We start from the raw sequence: 19,193 nt of genomic DNA, 5'->3' as shown, positions 1-19,193 counted from the left end.
CTTAGTGCCAAGAAAATAGTTCTCTAGATGGATGGAAACCAAAAATAGTAAAATTGCGTATGATCTTAAGAAGTGAATGTCAGTATTCTAAAACTTTGTGTTACTTGCTGATATTATAAAAGTGAATCAAGTGAGAGCAAAAAATGTCCCAATTTTAGCATTTGGGGGTTATTTATTGATTTTTCAAGGGTATTGTTTTCTGGATTGTTTAAAACAAAACTTCATGTATCTTGATAACCTGGGGTTGACAGATAGCACAAGAACATAAATATTCTCAGATGACTTTAGTCCTGTAGTGTACTTTGGACTGACTCCTGTTTTTTGATTATGTAAGTGATAGAAATGACACAATCTTAAATAAAATTGTAATTACTTTAGAGTTGTAAGAAATTTATATTCCCTAAAGTGAAGATGAAATGTTGGGCTGTAGTGCCAACAATTTTAAAATATATTTAAGTATAGAATAATTCTTAAACTTCACTAATACTTAAAGGAAGGTATGTTTCACTTTTAATAGTAAACTTGCAATATTGAAATTTGGTGACCACACATGAAGTGGCTTTTCCAATCAGTTGTCAGTTGCGTAAAAGGCAAAGTTGTGAAATAGGTGACTCAATATGTGTAAGAAAATGTAGATTATCTGAATTCTGCATGACATTGGACAAAGCTGATTGACCTCTTTACAGAATCAGGTAATTACAGTGGACTCTTCAAGAGAGTGTTCTGGCTCTAGAATATATCTGATTCTAATAGATTGATCATGAGGCTTGGACTGATTTCACTGTTGGGATTGGAGCAGAGTCTGACTTTGAACATTCAGCAAATATTTAATCCACGTCTGCTGAGCTCCCAGATGCTATAGAACAGAAGGTTGACAAAGATTCTTTTTGGGGCTGGGATTGTGGCTTAGTGGTAGAGTGCTTGCCTAGCATTCATGAGGCACTGGGTTCAATCCCCGGCACCACATAAAATAAACAAATAAAAGTATTGTGACCATCTACAACTAAAAAATATATTTTTTTAAAAAAAGATTGTTTTTGAAAAGGACCAGCTAGTAAATATTTGAGGCTTTTTGTTTCACATGTTCCATATCCAGTCTGTTTGGCAAAAAATTTTTTTTTAAATTTAAACTATCTTTTAAAAATGTAAAAATGAGGGATGTGGTTGTGGGTCAGTGGAAAAGCACTTGCCTAGCATGTGTAAGGCACTAGGTTTGATCCTCAGCACCACATAAAAATAAATAAAATAAATATAATGAAAAATGTAAACATGAGAACTTAAAAAACATGGTGCGGGGAGCAGGTTTAGTTGCACATGCCTGTAATCCCAGCAACACGGGAGGCTTAAGGCAGTAGGATCATAAGTTTAAGGCCAGCCTTGATAACTTAGTGAGACCCTGTTTCAAAATAAAGAATGTGGAGGCTGGGGATATAACTTAGTTGGAAGAGTGCTTGCCTTGCATGCACAAAGAACAGTTCTGTTCTTAAATAATAAACAGAATCAGAAGCAAAGAGGTATGACCAAGTAAGGTTTTGAGCATGTTTATTCTGGTTCATTTTCTTCCCTCCTTGTGTAGAATTATTTCGTGGTGAGAAGGATGAGAGAACAAGGGCTCTTTAGAGATGCAGGTTGAAATATCTGTATCCAGATAAAACAGAAAATAATTATTTTTTGTGAATCCTGGAAGCTACATCTGTTTTTTAAAACAGAGTAATTCTTTATCTGAAGAACTTGTATACGGGCTGGAGTTGTAGCTCAGCGGTAGAGCGCTTGCCTAGCACGTGCAAGGCACTAGGTTCGATTCTCAACACCACATAAAAAATAAAAAAAATAAAGGTATTGTGTTCAACAACAACTAAAAAAAATTTTTAAAAGAACGTGGGGGTGGTGGCTGTAGTAGAGCATTTGCCTAGCATGTGTGAGACACTGGGTTCTATCCTAAGCACCATAAAGCAGTATTTTTTTTTTAATTTTAATATTTATTTTTTAGTTCTCGGTGGACACAACATCTTTGTATGTGGTGCTGAGGATTGAACCCGGGCTGCACGCATGCCAGGCGAGCGCGCTACCGCTTGAGTCACATCCCCAGCCCTAAAAAAAACATTTTTAAAAAACTTATTTAAAGCAGAATAGCAAAATGAAAACAAATCAATGCAGGTATTTAGAAGTAGAGAGTTTTGAGACCTAAGGTCCTTCAGCAGTGTTAGGATATTAAAAACTCAGAAATGAGGCACTCTCGGAGGTCTCTCTAGCCATCAGACCGTGATGGACCAGTCGATCTTGAAACCTGACCTGATTTCATGGGGCTGGCATTTCCTGATTTCCTGTAATTACCTCCTCTCCCTTCCCATGACTCAATGGTAGTCATAGTACCAGTAAGTGTCAACCTTTCCATTCTTTCCATTGAGATTAGGATTTTGGAAAAGTAGAAGAAAACTTTGTAGTTTGGGATTCAGTTTTCCTAAGTTTATTAAAGACGATCACTTTCGAAAACCAAGCAAAGTGCTCAACATTGCCAGAGCTGGGACCATTGCAAGGTTGAGAGTTGTAGGGAGATGGCAGGAATCTGAATTTGGTGGAAACCATAGCCATTTATAGGGAATTCTTCTATGAATTAAAGCGTTTTTCACAAAAGTATTTGTCCTGTAGCACTGTAACGGAAGAGTTAGAAACACCAGATGGCCTTGAAAATGGAGACTGATTTGAGCCTGTAGTGTGGTTGTACAATACTGGGACCTTGAAAAGTGCCTCACTAATAAAATGAGAAGGAGATAATGGCATGTTTCTTGTGAGCAGTTGAGAGATTGAAGTAGTGACTTATGCAGCCTTTACAACAAGTACTTGGTATAATAGCAGTGTTCTCAGTTCTCAGGCTGGGGTTGTGGCTAAATGGTAGAGCGCCTGCCTTACACATGTGAAGCACTGGGTTTGATCCTTAGCACCACATATAAATAAATAAAGGTATTATGTCCATCTACAAAAAGAATGATCTAGCCAGGTGCCCTGGTACACGCCTGTGATCCCAGCAGCTTGGGAGACTGAGGCAGGAGGGTCGAAAATTCAAAGCCAGTCTCAGCAACTTAGCCAAGACCCTGTCTCAGAAAAAAGCTGGGGATATGTGGCTCAGTGGGTAAGTACCCCTGGTTTCAATTCCCAACACCAAAAAAATGATCCAGAAGTTAACACTACTGTTAACAGTGATGCGTATTTGTTGAATAACGTTTTTAAAGCATGTTTTACTTTTGTAGTTTAAAAAGAAAAAATCATATTGGGAGGTATGCCACATGTTGTACACTCTAACCTTAGGTGGCCCATGGCTGCCTCTACCACATATATTCATGGTTATCATGCTGTTTTTTATTTCTCTAGTATTTAGGAACATGCCTGCATAGAACCAGCCAAGCCAATTTTAAAATCAGTTTTATTTTAAAGTATTCCTTTTGATTTAAAATGTACCCTTTTTAAAAAATTATTTTTAGTCTCACTGTAGAACTTAATTGTTAAGTATCATTAAACCTTATTTAACCCAACTAAGTCTCAGATCTCTTTGGGCCCTGATTTTTTATTGTCTGTTGATTTGTGACATAGTTCAACTTGGTAGAAGTCTCTTGATGTTTGTATATTAAAGGAAATGTGTGCTGCAAGCATTTTGTTCATTGACAAGTATTTTACTTAGCAATGTACCCAACACACAGTGAGTGGTAGGAATTAGGGAATCATTGGTGGCCCATAGACTCTGCCTTCATGGAGCTTTTTGGTCTCTTGATATAGGTACACCAGAACATAGTGTTGAGTATCAGGAAGGGGTGCTCTTTGTGGCCCATCCTAAGGGATAACCAGCCTAATTTGAGAGTTCAGGGAAATCCTTGCTATGTAGGGGAGAAAAGAGAGGGTGTGTGAGTACCCAGAAAGCACCATGAGGAACTGAATTGTGTTTGAAGTTCAGAGAGGAGAGAGTGGTGAGGGGTAGGCAGTGATTGATCATGTTATAATCTGTGGTGGGAGACTAACCTATATCTCAAGTCTTGTAAGAAGAAGCACTTGAAACACAGGAGAGTAGTTTCACATTGGTTTTTTACTTTTGGTACTAGGTATTGAACCCCAGGAGTACTCTACCACCTAGCTGCATGCCCAGCCTTTTTATTATTATTTTTTTAGACAGGTTCTCCTTTAATTGCTTTGGGCCTTGCTAAATTTCTGAGGCTGACCTCAAACTTGTGATCTCCTGTCTCAGCCTTCCCAGGTGCTGAAATTATGGAAGTGTGACGTCACACCTGGCCACATTGGCACTTTTAAAAAGAGAATGCTACCCACCAAATGAGATTGGGGCAAATGTAATCTATACTGTGGTGCTGTATAATGTTATTCCTGCTCACTCAAGGCCTGGAAGTAATAAGCAAGTAGTGAAAATGCAAGTCATAGTTAAATGTGTAAGGATAATTTATTTCGTTATGACTTGCTTTTCCTAGAGCCATTTAAACTTAAAAACAATAGTGAAATTAAAAAAAAAAAAAGATAAAGAAAAAAATGGGGCTGGGGTTGTGGCTCAGTGGTAGAGCCCTCACCTATCACATGCAAGGCGCTGGGTTTGATCCTCAGCACCACATAAAAGTAAATAGAATAAAGATATTGTGCCCAACTATAACTAAATTTATTTATTTATTTATTTATTTTTATAATAGTGGAGGGAAGGATTGGGGCTCAGTGGTAGAATGCTTGTCTAGGATGTGCAAGGCCCTAGGTTCAATCCCCAGCCTCACCCCCCCAAAAAAAAAATTTAGGGAACAATTTCTGATCTCATAGTTTTTTTTCTTTATAAAAGAGTTGAATAATTCTATTTTCCACTGGAAATTATACATAAATGATTAATAAAGATTTTTGAGTGCTGCTTATTTTATTTTTTTTTTTTAGAGAGAGAGAATTTTCTTATTTATTTATTTTAAATTTTTTTTTTTTTTTAATATTTATTTTTTAGTTCTCCGCGGACACAACATCCCTGTTTGTATGTGATGCTGAGGATCGAACCCCGGCCGCACGCATGCCAGGCGAGCGCGCCACCGCTTGAGCCACATCCCCAGCCCAGAGTGCTGCTTATTTTAAACATTGGTGTTTATATTTTACATAAGTGATGCAAATAGTGTTTCTCATGGCTTATGAACACCTTTGGTTCAGTTCTAAAATGTGACAAAGTAATAATTTCCTTTAAGCAAATTATAATCTTGGTAAACCTAACTTAGAGTGTACTCTGAGGATTTTTGTTTAAAGTGCAAACCTTTATTGTGTTGGCAAAGAAAAGAGGTATGAACTGAGGGAGCAAGATAGCTGAGTTTAAAAAGTGTTAAAGGAAGGTAGTTTAATAACAGATATTCTTTTATTATACCTCCCTTAATTCAAAGAGACAGAAAAACAATTTTGGAGGAAAAACTTGCATAGCTTTCTCTTGGCAAGAGGAAGAATTTTCCACTACCACTTGCCCTGAGGGCATTCACATGCCCCATCAGGGAAATATTACTGGATGTGATCATCAGAACAATACTGCCTGCTCCTCAGGCACAAACCCTCTGTCTATAATTCACAGAACAAAAGGAAATTGTTGTCTTTGAAAAGTATGCCATGGGTCCTTCCTAGATCTTTTAACTCCTTAAGAAAACCTGCTTCCTAATGGTCAGACCATTCTAAATAGACTTACCAACAGAAAGAGTGAAGCAGAGCCCCACAGCACAGTTAACTGAAGTGTTGGATTAGTTGAGCAAGAAGATTGAAAAACCTGTTTAGGGGGTGGCTGTAGTGTGGCTCAGTGGCAGAGTGCTTGCCTAGCATGTGTGAGGCACTGGTTTCAATTCTCAGCGCTGCATAAAATAAATAAATAAAATAAAGATATTGTGTTCATCTACAGCTAAAAATATTTTAAAAAAAAACCACTATTTAGGTTCATGCTGCTTTGGCACCTTTCTACAAAGAGGTCAGCTTCTAATGGAAATTGCAATCTATAATTTTTAAGTAGTAGTTTCCCAAATGCTGAGAAGTCAGATATTCTAAGAGTAGAGCTAATGTCCTAGTACAGTGGAAGCAGCATACAGTAGAGGCTGTTCTAAACAAGCCCTTCACACATCTCTGATCCTATGGTTGTGCGCTTTTCCCTTGTGTTATTTTTTTTAGTGATTTTAAAATGTGTGAAGTCCTAGGTCCTACTCCAAATGCATTGAAAAGGGAGTCCTAGCCAGGTGTGGTGGTGCACACCTGTAATCCCAGCAGTCCAGAGACTGAGGCATGAGGATTGTGAGTTCAAAGCCAGCACCAGCAATTTAGGGAGGCCCTAAGCAACTTAGCTATTTGGCAAAACCCTGCCTCAAAATTTTTTTGCGGGGGTGGGAGTGTGTGAGTCATAGGACTGGAGATACTGCAGAACCACAACCCCAGTCCTCCCCCCCCCCCCGCCCTTTAAGAGAATTTTGTTAATTTGACAGGACTGACCTCCAATTTAAGATCATTCTGCCTGGGAGGGCTGGGGTTGTGGCTCAGTGGTAGAGCGCTTGCCTGGCATGTGTGAGGCAGTTCTCAGCACCACATATGATTAATAAATAAAGGTATTATGTTCATCTACAACCTAAAAAAAAAAAATTGTCTACCTTAGGTTCCTGAGAACTCGATTTCAGGTGTGTGCTGCTGAGCCCCCCATTGACTTTCAGTCACTTAATTTTAATTGCCTTTTGTGCATGGGTCCTGGGGATTTAGCCCAGGGGGCACTTTATCACTGAACCAAACCACATCCCCGGCCTTTTTTTTGGGGGGAGTCAGGGTTTTCCTAAATTACTTAGGCTAGTCTGGAACTTTAGCCCTACTTCAGCCTCCTAAATAGCTGGGATTACAGGCCCATGCCATGCCCATCTTAATTGCCATTCTAATTAGAATGGCAGTTGTGAGATGGAAAAAAGGTTGAGAAGAATTGAAGGCAATTTTTAAGGGTTTTCCCCATCGTTTGTTCTTTCAACATTTGAGGCATTCATTTCTCAATATTGGGTCAAAGTTAAATGTGTACAATATAACTTTGTATACAGCAAAGAAAGACACTGTTTATATATTTAACCCAACCTTTAGAGGAAGACTAGATGGTTAATTTATAACATCAATATAAGTATTTTTCATGCAGCAAATGTGGTATTGGTTCCACCCTAATAGATAATATGACTGTATTACCCTGGAAATTTAACTTTGGTATTTATTGCCTCAAAAAAACAAATGTTTTCTGTTTGTCTAAACCTCTGCTCTTAGGGGTAGGGACACAGCTCACTTGGTAGAGTGCTTGCCTTGCATGCACTAGGCCTTGGATTCAATCCTTAGCAACACACACACACACACACACACAAAAAAAAAAAAAAAAAAAAAAACCACAACTCTGCTCTTATACTGAAATTCAGCAAAACAAGCCCTGCACTTGCTTTTGCATCCTCTTATAGTTGGCCCCTAATTTGCATACTAGCTTTGCTGGTCTTAAATGTGTCAGGGGCTGGGGTTGAGGCTCAGTTGTAGAGTGCTCACCTAGCATGCATGAGGTGTACTGGGTTCAATCCTCAGCACCACCTAAAAATAAAATAAAGATGTTGTATCCACCAAAAAATAATTTTAAAAAAGTACATTAAAAATGTCATGTACATGAGAGCCTGAACTAAGGATTATATGTGGAGTTTTTTTTTTTTTTTTTTTTTTTTTTTGGCTTGAGAAGAGCACAGTTTCTCCTGTGTCAATTGCTTTGTTTTGGTGCTGGGCATGGAACCCAGGACCTCATCTGTGCTAGCTATTTCTTTATCCATTAGATGTGTACCCTTCATCATAGCATGCACAGAATTTTAAATTTCTAAAATGAAAGGTTCTGGTTTATTCATTTGGAATATTGCTCTTCGTTGCATAAGCATTTCCAGCAGGAATTTCACCTCAACGTATGTGTCCCTACAGTCAAATGCTAGGATGATCTTTGCCTCTTGAGATTATGTATTACTCTTTCTGTGCCATTTTGCGATCACATTGCCTACTGCAAGGTTGTTTCATGCACTAAAGGTAAAAAACAAATCATATTCTTAAAATCTCTGAAGTGTAAATTTGAAACTAAATTGTAGATTTAACAAGTCCAGTGTTTTACCTTTTTTCTCTTCAAAATTTATTTCTTAAACAGGATGACTATTTTGTTACTTTACATATAACCAGTGACAATAATAATTAAATATATAGAATAAGTTTAGAAAAATAAGTCTAGAATTACAAATGATATTTTAATTTTTAGTTTTTACATTAATACTTATAAAACCACGCTGGTTTCAGAAAGTCATGGAAAGCTGTTTTACACTTCTGGGATTATGGTACTAGGGGTGGAATCCTAGTACCTAGGGCCTGTGCCACTCTACCACTGAGCTGCACTCCCAGCCCCCTACATTCCACTACCCACCTCTGCCAACATGCTAGGGATGGAACCCAGGCTGCATCCCAGCCCTTATTTTTTATTTTGAGAGAAAATCTTGCCCAGTTGCTGAAGTTGGCCTAGAACTTGAGATGCTCTAGCCTCCAGGGATTAAGATATGGTCCCTTTAAAGAGTTATTAAAGGAATTCTTTAGCCCAGGAAAGAAAGTTCAGTTGACTAAAAGATCTTTTTCAAGTTATGCAAAAGTTTTATTAATTTGTGATAATACACTTTTCAAAAGGTACCAGAGCAAATAAGGTGAGAAAGTCTCCTTCCACCCATGCCCCAGTGTTTCCAGTTTGTTAACACCTTCCCAGAGGTATTTTCTTATGCCACTGGCAGCCCCGTGCACATCACTCACATCTAAGATATACTCAGCGTGCAGTGTCTTAGAGGAAGTTTTCACATTATTAGCAGAGTCTATTACCAAAAGACTGTGCTGTGAATTAAACATGTGCTCTGTGAGCAGTGTCAGTAGGGTAAATTCCTGTAGGAGAATTGGGGTAAAAGGGGTATGGTAATGCATGCCTATAATCCCAGCCACTCAGGAGGCTAAAGAGGAGGACTACCCTGTCTTGAAATAGAAAAAAGGACTGGGGATATGGCTCTGGTGGCTTCACCTGGGTTTAATCCCCGGTAAGGGAGAGGAATGGAGTTATGGGGTAAAAATGTTGTGCTTTGCAGTCTGGGTATATATTGCCAGTTTGCCTGCCAAATTTTGCAGCCTTCCTCTTTGACCAGTAGCACACATACAGGGTGATCACAAAGTCTGGAAGGGAGTTGTAAATACCAGATGTGCCTGTTGATATTACATGAGTGTTTCCCACATTAACAGTTTTTGTTTATTAGATTCATAGTTAAAAAGTAGTGTCTGTACAGATTTTTTTTAATTTTTTTTTTGTAGTTGTAGATGGACAGGATGCCTTTATTTTATTTGTTTATATTTATATGGTGCTAAGGATCGAACCCAGTGCTTCACACATGTTGGGCAAGCTGTCTACTGCTGAGCTCAGCCCCAGCCCTGTGCTTTGTTTTGTACTGAGGATTGAACTCGGGACACTCCACCACTGAGTTACATCCCCAGCCCTATTTTGTGTTCTATTTAGAGACAGGGTCTTGCGGAGTTGCTTAGTGCTTCACCTTTGCAGAGGCTGGCTTTGAACTCACAATACTCCTGCCTCAGCCTCCCAAGCTGCTAGAATTATAGGCATGCACCACTGTGCCCGGCTCCAGATTTATTTTTGAATTATCTTATGTGAGGTTAATTGAGCATCTTTTTGGAAAACCATCTGTTTCCTGTTCATAATAATGTAACTGTTCTGATGAACTGAATCACAAGATATAGGAAGCCTAAGAAAATACCTTACTTATAATACACAGTGAAAGCTTGGTGACTTATATGAGCATGTATGTAGCCAAACTTTTTTTTTTTTTTTAAACTGGAGATAGATTGATTGATTGGGGGTAGGGTGGGGAACTAGGTCTTACTGAGTTCCTTAGCTCCTCTCAAGTTTCTGTGGACTTGCAAACCTCGTCTAGGGATATTCTACCACTAAGCTGTATCCCCAGCCCTTATTTATTTTAAGACAGGGTCTTGCTAAGTTGCCCAGGCTGGCCTTAGCACTCTGCCACAGCCTCAGAGTGCTACTGTCACAGTTTTTATGAACTTGAGATAGGTTGATCATTTGTTTGTTTTAACTGTGGCAAAACTTGCTCACTTTCTGTCTTCCTTCCCTTAGTTGGTGACAAAGTTCCTGCTGATATAAGATTGACTTCCATCAAATCGACAACTTTGAGAGTTGACCAGTCGATTCTCACTGGTAAGTATTAGCATATTGGAAAGTCACTGACATTGCTCAGTCCTCTCATTTCCCATGCTAATAGAGTTAGCTCTTGCCCACTGTACCTTATGGTATTTCACCCTAATTCTCTCTTCTTTGATATTTGTTTTCTTAGGGCTTTGACTTTGTTTTTTTTTTTTTTTTTACGGGGGTTGCGGGGGGACCAGGGATTGAACTCAGGGGCATTTGACCACTGAGCCACATCCCCAGCCCTATTTTGTATTTTATTTAGAGACAGGATTTCACAGTTGCTTAGCACCTCGCTGTTACTCAGGCTGGTTTTGAACTCTCCATCCTCCTGTCTCAGCCTTCTGAGCTTCGGGATTACAGGTGTGCCCGGCTACAAAAAAAAAGTTTTGGTTTTAGAATAAAATCAATTTTACTTTTTAAAAAAAAGGTTTCAAATTTCTCATTAATTGAGAGTAATAATCTGAGATGTTGAAGTTTCCCTATTTTGTGGAAAGTGACTGATTCAATGCTGAGATGTTTTTTCCTGTTGGAGGAGTACTAATCTTGCATCTACATACTTTGCAATAAGCAAAGGTACAATTAATAACTGTGAGCCAAAAAAAGGCAACTATTTAGCTACCTGGAGTTTGCATTCCTAGGTTTGTGATTTTTTTTTTTTTTTTTTAAAAACATTTTCCTTTCTTTGTGTGATAAAGGCACAATTTAGGGTGGAGGGTTCCAATTAACTGGAAGTAAGGTTGTCAGAAGATTAACTCTGAAAACAATGCTAACCTGAATTAAATAGCTAGTAAATATAAAATCTAAAGGCTACCAAGAGTTATCTGATTATCAGTTTTTAAAAGCAACTAATGTCATAGATACCATGAATGAGTAACCTAGGCTCCTAATTTTAATTGTTTTGTTACATGAATAGCTTATCTAAACTCCCATTAGCAGCAACAAGCTTCAAGCCATTTAAGCCATAAAATGTTAAGGAAATGATTGGGTTGAAGGCATGAAATTCTCAGGGTGGGTCTCCCTTAACAGTTGCTGTTTTAAAATGCTTCAGAGTGTCTTGTTAAATAATCTATAATACTATAGTTTTAGGCCAAATGAGGAACCATATCTTTTGTCAGATTCATAATAGTGTATAGGGTAGTAAATTAATTTCACTAGTTATTCCAGAAAAATAAATATGATTGGGATTTTATTTCAAAATTTAGTTCCTTTATTTTGAAATTAAAATTACTTTATCTTCACATTCTTTATTCTGGAATTTCCATTTCTAAATTATCGTAGTTTGCTCCTTTTTAATGGATTGGACCTTATGTTCCTTTTCCCAAGTTGATAATATCCCTAAAATGGTAATGGGTTGGCATGGATGAGGGTTCCCGGGTTCTGGGGGTGCCAGATCTAACTGTATCTTCTGTCTCACAACCTGCTTAGGTGAGTCTGTTTCAGTTATTAAGCACACCGACCCTGTCCCTGACCCACGGGCTGTCAACCAAGATAAAAAGAATATGCTGTTTTCTGTGAGTACCCTATCATATTCCTCCAGGGAGGTGGGGAGAGTTGGTGGTGCTGCAGATTGAAACCATGGCCTCATACATGCTGAGCACCCACTGTGCCACTGAGCTACATCTTTTCCCTCTGTTTTTTTTTTTTTAAAGAGAGAGAGAGGGGGGAGAGAGAATTTTTTTTTTTTAATATTTATTTTTTAGTTATCGGCGGACGCAACATCTTTGTTTGTACGTGGTGCTGAGAATCGAACCCGGGCCGCACGCATGCCAGGCGAGCGCGCTACCACTTGAGCCACATCCCCAGCCCCCCCTCTGTTTTTTATTTTATTTTATTTTATTTTATTTTATTTTATGTACTGGGGATTGAGTCACTGAGCCACATCCCTGGCCATTTTTCCTTTGACACAGGGTCTCACTGAGTTGCTTAGAGCCTCACCAGGCTGGTCTCCAACTTACAGTCTCCTGCCTCAGCTTCCCTAGCTGCTGGGATTATAGGTATGCACCACAACATCTGGCTCAAATGTATTTTTACCTGGAGACATACCTGGACTTTTAAAGATCCATGGATGTTGTTTTTCACTGGCTGCCTTCAACGGCCTTAGAAAATATTGGGTATTATTCCAAAGGATAATTATACTCTTATGGTTAGTCTCAGCTGTCAGAAAACATCAATAATCATGCTCTGGGTGTAGTCAGTGGTAGAGCACATGCTTTGCATGTGAGAGGCCCTGACTTCAATCTATCACCAAAAAAAGAAAAAAGAAAAAAAATCCAACGATAACCCAGTTGTGGAATGCTGTCTTTTGTTTTGATTGGCAAGTTTTGAGGGAAGAAAAAAAGATTAGGTCAAACATGGTGAAATTCTATAAACATAATTGAAAAAGTAGGTTTGTTTGGAGAAGCCTTAGCCTGCAGAGAGTGTTTTCAGAATGGTGTAGGTGCTGCTGCTGCTGCTGCTGCTGCTGCTGCTGCTGCTGCTGTTCTTTCTGGCTCACAAAGAAAAGGTGTGTGTTTGCAGAAAGTACAAACAGGCAAACCTTTCAGTCTAGGTGACAGGTAGGTGAATGTTAATTGTACTATTTAATTCTTAAATACCATAGAAATGCGGGGATTTTGGTTGTGGAATCTAGAGTGATATTTCAGATGTTGGAATTTTATGTGTTAATAAGAGCTTAGCCAATGTAAGTAAAATAATGAATTATAGTCAAAGTAAGCCATATCATTTCAATGCTAGGAATTAAAGTGAAATAGGGAGAGGACACTGACACTTGGATTTGTTGACTTTTAAATTCTGGTGCTTAAGTACAGCTCCTCCAGATAGCCTGTGGGGCTGGTTACCCTTCTTATCATAGCTGACAAAAGTAGGAGAGCCTGAGCTGTTGGAGCTGGAAATGAAGAAAGCATAGAGTTAAGAGTTGTGGAGTTTGAGAACTTGGGAACACGGAATGGTTGGAGTGCTGCCAAGCCCAAGGCCTGCAAACTAGGCTGCATCTTGTGAACAGAGATCCAGTGGGTCAGCACATTGCTGCTCTGGGTTAAGTAGGCACTGCCTGGAATCCAGGCCAGGTTTGGGGAAGTACCTTGGTGCCTTCAAGAGGCATTGCTCACTCACAGTTGAGAAGGCTTAGTAGAACATGGTGAGAGAATCTGGGGGTCATGGTCAAAATCCAGGGTCTGGGTTAACTGATCAGTATTTAATTTGGAATGTGACCAGTTCTCTACTTCTCCCTAGGGTACAAACATTGCTGCTGGGAAAGCCATGGGAGTGGTGGTGGCAACTGGAGTCAACACTGAAATTGGCAAAATCCGGGATGAAATGGTTGCAACAGAACAGGAGAGAACACCCCTTCAGCAGAAACTGGATGAGTTTGGGGAACAGCTTTCCAAAGTCATTTCCCTTATTTGCATTGCAGTCTGGATCATAAATATTGGGCACTTTAATGACCCAGTTCACGGTGGCTCCTGGATCAGAGGTGCTATCTACTACTTTAAGATTGCAGTGGCCCTGGCTGTTGCAGCCATCCCTGAAGGTCTGCCTGCTGTCATCACCACCTGCCTGGCTCTTGGAACTCGCAGAATGGCTAAGAAGAATGCCATTGTCCGAAGCCTCCCTTCTGTGGAAACTCTCGGTTGTACTTCTGTTATCTGCTCAGACAAGACTGGCACACTTACAACAAACCAGATGTCAGTCTGCAGGGTAAGGGTGTCCTTTAAGACTCTTTCCTATAGTGGTTCTGTGCTCATCCTGACAATATACCTCATGCCATCAGAACCTTTGCTTTCTGATTTCTACCATTCTGTGGGTTGTGTGGAAGATCTAAGCCCAATCTGTAAATACTTGGGAGGAAATTAAACTGTCTTATGAAATATGGGATGTCTAAGTAGCTGCTAACTTTTATGGAGATAATGGAGACTTTTTGATTTCCCATCCCCTGCCTCTTGGCATCTGAATATTAACAGATATATGGAGGAAGCTATTAGTTAACCTCCTACCTGAAGTCCTAATGGCTGTTTCCGTAAAACATCAAATAAAGCATGCTTTCTTCCTGAGCAGTAAATAATTGTTTTATGACTTGCTTCATTTCGTAGGCATATCCTTCCTTTCTTATATTGTTTGATCATCATTCAGGGTAAGATAAGAAACCATTTAAACACGCCCTTATTGAAAAAATAAGAGCTGAAGAAATAAAACAACTTGGTATGAGTATTTTGCTAAAGGTACACATGACCCATACAAATGTAGACTGTACGCATGTTAAAAAGTTTTTATCGGGCTAATTAATAAGCAGGAAATCTGTAAAATTGGCTGTAAGAAGGAAATTAAGAAAGTAAACAAAATATTATGGATTGCTAGGCTTGATTGCAGAATTGGTTAGTGTTATAGGGAAGTAAAATTACATTACCTTTTATAGGATACAAATCTGCACCTGAATGGACTTGTTACATAATGCCTTTGTATGACATTGAAAGATAAGAGTTGTCCTCTTGACCTCTTGACCTTATCTCTGAGTTTAAGAGAAAGAAACATATATACATGGGCATGTGTGTGTTTAACATCAAGCCCTGTGAATGTTTATCTTGCCAATTTTGAATTCCTTGTGAATTTTAGATATGGTCCCACTCCCAACCCCCAATCTTGAGAGGTCCAAACCCAGGTTTAGAATTGATGGTCAGATTCTTAAAGAGCTTTTAAGTTTTCCTTGGTTCTCTCTGGGGTGGTAGATTGGTGTAGTTAGTTCATTTTTCTTAGAACTGAAAGGTTGGAGAATTAGTCAGAAGCTAGTTTTGTTAGAATAGTTGTTTGAGACAAAGAAATGGAAATTGTATTTACAATTTGGTTTCCCCCAAATAAATTTAGCCCTGAAGTTTTAATTCCTCAGAATAGTTGTTACATCCATGAAAGAAACTAATGTATATGAATTTATTTGAGCTAATGTAATGAAATTGTTTTCAGTTTCCTAGTTTATTGTTATTATTGTTGTTGCTCTTATCTTCTTTTATTCTTCCTCAGATTATTTTTTATTTACAGTAGAGGGAAAGGGCTGTCTTTTCTGAGTTGTGTTCTGTTCTGCCTCCCAGCAGAAACCTGATGTAGAATTTGTATTCTGGACAACGTTTGCAGAGGTGTTATGTAACTACCCTTGACTTAAGACAATTCCACCCTGCAGATCCTAAATGGTTTACTTGGTCACAGTCTGAATGCCCAAGCACAAGTTAGGTGGTGTGGATTAGAATTTTGAGTGTCTTCTAGAATATATTATACTCTGTTATAAATCCAAGGAATTTCACTTCCCTCCACCCAATACACCCTACAGCTCCGTCCCTAACCCCTTTTTTATTTAAGTACCTGAGGCAGGCCTTGAACTTGGATCCTCCTGCCTCAGCCTTCTGAGTTGTTGGTATTGCAGGCATGCCAAGTGGAATTTCAAATGGAGTATCATTAAGAAATAGCATGAGGGCTGGGGATATATCAGTTGGTAGAGTGCTTGCCTTGCATGCACAAGGCCCTGGGTTCCATCCCCAGCACCATAAAAAGGAAAACAACAACATCAACAACAAAAACCCCATGGTATGTAGTAATGATGCCCCATTGTTTTGATTTCTATTTAGTGCAGTTAATTTGTTTTCATATGTGACATTATTTAAATGTTTGACAGTCCTGCTCGAGAAAGTAGAAAACTAAGGCTGAGAAGTTAAGTGACAGGTCTGAGAGTGACCCAACTTTTATAATAAAAGGCAAAGTTGAATTTTCTTGTAGGAAAAATGGGTTAATTAAACCTGGCCCACTTAGTAATTGAGTATATAAAATGCCAAATATCATTGGGGAAAACAGTTTTTTTTAATAGAGTTGGGGGTTGATGCTGTTAAAGTATTTTTGACAAACTTTGTTGATTAGATGGTCTGTGTGTTCAAAAAAATATGGCAGGAGTTGGGACAGCATGCTGTGCTTGACCTCGGTTATAAATCTTTTTGACAGAGTAGTTATAAACTCGTGACAAATTATTTGAACTAGAATCTTTGCTCTAGAGTTATCACTGTTTTGAATTCCATTTTATGTGTGGATTTTTTAAAAATTTTATTTTTAAATCACCTTGTGATGTCTTTCTTACTCATAGCTTTTTAGTTCCGTTTCAGTGATGTTTTGTTTCTGAGTCTGCCTTTGGAATTTAAAAGTATCTTGCTGTATAAGAAGTAAATCTTGTGGGACAAAATAAGTTATTTTAAAAATTAGCTGATTTTTTTCTCATTAAATGTGAATCTTCTTTGTTTTTTAGTTCGGGGGATTGAACCCACGGGTGTTTTCCACAAAGCTACATCCCCAACCCTTTTTATTTTAAGACAGAGTTTAGGGCTGGGGATATAGCTCAGTTGATAGAGTGCTTGCTTTGCATGCATAAGGTCCTAGGTTCAATCCCCAAGCACCACTTAAAAAAAAAAAAAAAAGACAGGGATTGACTAAGCCTTAAACTTGAAATCCTTCTTCCTCAACCTCTTGTGTCACTAGGAATACAGCTCAGAAAATCCAATCTTTTTTCTTTTTTGTATAGTTGAGATGTGTTTTTGTTTCTTTGGAGTTTGTGGGAGTTTGTTTTTTTAGAAAGGTTTATGGTTTCAGTTTGTAATGAAACTACAAGTCTAAATCTTATTGTTGTAAATTGGGCTTCTGAATTATATTTTGGAAGCAAACCAAGAAAAAATTTTATGTAAGAAAGTAGCTCACGTCACTTGATTCCTCCGTAATATTAAGAATTTTCTGGCCCTTGGGTGGAGCTCTGTTGTGCAGCACTTGCCTAGTATGCATGCTGAGCATTGGGGGAACCGGGGAGGGGGAGCAGTGCTTTGCTTGAGCCAGCCTCCATCTGTATTGTCAAGAGGACACAGTTCATTCAGCCCTGTTGGCTCCTTACTGTATACATCTAGTTATATACCTTCATAGAAAATGAGCTATTACCATAATAAAGTGAGTGGGAAGGTACAGAGAAGCACTTTGTCTTATTTTACTCAGGGAATGTTTATGCAACTCTTGAAATGTGAGTTTATTCTTTCCAAGCTTTTATGCTTTGCTCTAAATACAGACTACCTACTATTACTTTCTCAGTCAGCCAGTTGAAATTTGGAATTCTGAGCATTCTAAAGAAAAATCCAAGTCGGTAGAATTGACCTTTTGCTGACCTATAGTCTTTATCTTAGGTTTTTGTCTGTCATCTGTATCTGTTACCACTGCTGCAAATTAATGATTTAGCATCTCATTGATGCTGTTTCTCAGACTGGTAGGTGAGAGTGGGATGGGATGAATGAGGTAGATTAAAAATATTAAGGGAGAAGGCTTTGGTTTGTTTTTGCATTGAACTGCCAAAGATCAATTTTTTTAATTTGTTTTTTAGTTGTAGTTGGACATAATACCTTTATTTATTTATTTATTTTTATGTGGTGCTGAGGGTTGAACACAGGGCCTCGCACTTGCTAGGTAAGCACCCTACATCTGAGTCTGAGCCAAAACCCCAGCCCCCAAAGATCTTTTTTTTTTTTTTTTTTTTTTTTTTTAAGTTGGACACAATACCTTTATTTCACTCGTTCATTTTTTTATGTGGTGCTGAGGATCGAACCTAGGGTCTCATGCATGCAAGATGAGCATTCTACTGCTGAGCCACAACCCAGCCCCCCAAAGATCAATTTTTTAAGCAGGACTTTTTGTATCTGTTAAATAATGTTATGCTTTTTACCCCTATAGATGTTCATTCTGGATAGAGTTGAAGGTGATAGTTGTTCGCTCAATGAGTTTACCATAACCGGATCAACATATGCACCCATTGGAGAAGTGTGAGTGACCCATCCTGCTTTTCACATACAGGATCTGTTTGGCACTGTGGTGTTTGTGTTGGTTTGCTAAGATAGGGCTGGGGGCATAACTCAGTGGTAGAGCACTTGCCTGGCATGTACTAGGCTGAGTTCAATCCCCAGCACCACAAAAAATAAACAAAAAACTGAGGTGGCATTCTGAATGTGGTGTAAGGCAGTGTTCCAAAAAACAAAATATAGCACATTTGGTGAAAGACAACAAAAGTTATAAGCCAGTCATCTTTTTCATCTTTATTTAGCTCCCTTTAAAAGCTCAAAATTTCAAGTGAGGTTTTTATTTTTCATTGATACCAGTGATGGAGTTTAATTGATAAAGAATTTCTTTTACTGATTTCCCATTAACAGAGATACAGAGATGCATTCTTTTGGGGTGAGGGTAATATTGGGGATTAAACCCAGGAATGCTTTGCCACTGAGCCACATCCACAGTTTCACTTTTTATATTGACATAGTCTCACTAAGTTGCTGTGACTGGCTTTGAACTTGTTATCTTCCTACCTCAGCCTCCTGAGTTACTAGGATTACAGAGCCTGTGCCCAGCTTCAGCATCACATTTCAAAGAGCCATCAGATTCTTTTGAATGCATTCAAGTCTGTGGTCTCAGAAATTCTATTTTCATTATTAATTTTGGGGAGGGGTATCAGCAGAAATGACACTGATCCAAGAATGTTTTCTTGTTTGTTAGGCATAAAGATGATAAACCAGTGAAATGTCATCAATATGATGGTCTTGTAGAATTAGCAACAATTTGTGCTCTTTGTAATGACTCTGCTTTGGATTATAATGAGGTAAGAATCTTAGTGAGAAACTAGAACCTGGAGTTTCCTTGTGGGTGGGTAGAATGAAAATCCAGCCTTCCTCCCTTTTGAAGGCTTTATTTATTTCCCCTTTCCATTCAAGAGCCTGTTTGTCAGGCATGACCAGCCAAAAAAAAAGCTGAGCATCTTTTCCTAGAGTCTTATGATTGAGTATTGCAGTTCCTTAACTAAGAATTGTGGTGTGTGTGATGATCTTGGCTGTTGACACCAATTACTATAAATGAATAAAACCCAGGTTAGAAAGAATTTTCT

The 19,193-nt window shown here is 38.6% G+C and overlaps 1 protein-coding gene across 2 annotated transcripts in view; it reads left to right on the top strand.

Moving 5' to 3' along the window:
• The window catches only part of Atp2a2 (ATPase sarcoplasmic/endoplasmic reticulum Ca2+ transporting 2), a 55,790-nt gene that overhangs the window by 18,687 nt on the left and 17,910 nt on the right, over positions 1 to 19,193 (top strand). For both annotated transcript variants that reach the window (XM_076850713.2, XM_076850619.2), the window contains exons 6-10: positions 10,193 to 10,273; positions 11,690 to 11,775; positions 13,496 to 13,960; positions 17,996 to 18,084; positions 18,809 to 18,911. In XM_076850713.2, coding sequence (XP_076706828.1) covers positions 10,193 to 10,273; positions 11,690 to 11,775; positions 13,496 to 13,960; positions 17,996 to 18,084; positions 18,809 to 18,911 — 824 coding nt within the window. The remainder of the gene's footprint in view (positions 1 to 10,192; positions 10,274 to 11,689; positions 11,776 to 13,495; positions 13,961 to 17,995; positions 18,085 to 18,808; positions 18,912 to 19,193) is intronic.

Source organism: Callospermophilus lateralis, chromosome 1 (assembly GCF_048772815.1).
Source record: "Callospermophilus lateralis isolate mCalLat2 chromosome 1, mCalLat2.hap1, whole genome shotgun sequence".
Taxonomy (NCBI): domain Eukaryota; kingdom Metazoa; phylum Chordata; class Mammalia; order Rodentia; family Sciuridae; genus Callospermophilus; species Callospermophilus lateralis.
The sequence above is the reverse complement of the archived record's forward strand: the minus strand, read 5'-3'. Positions and strand labels throughout refer to the sequence as shown.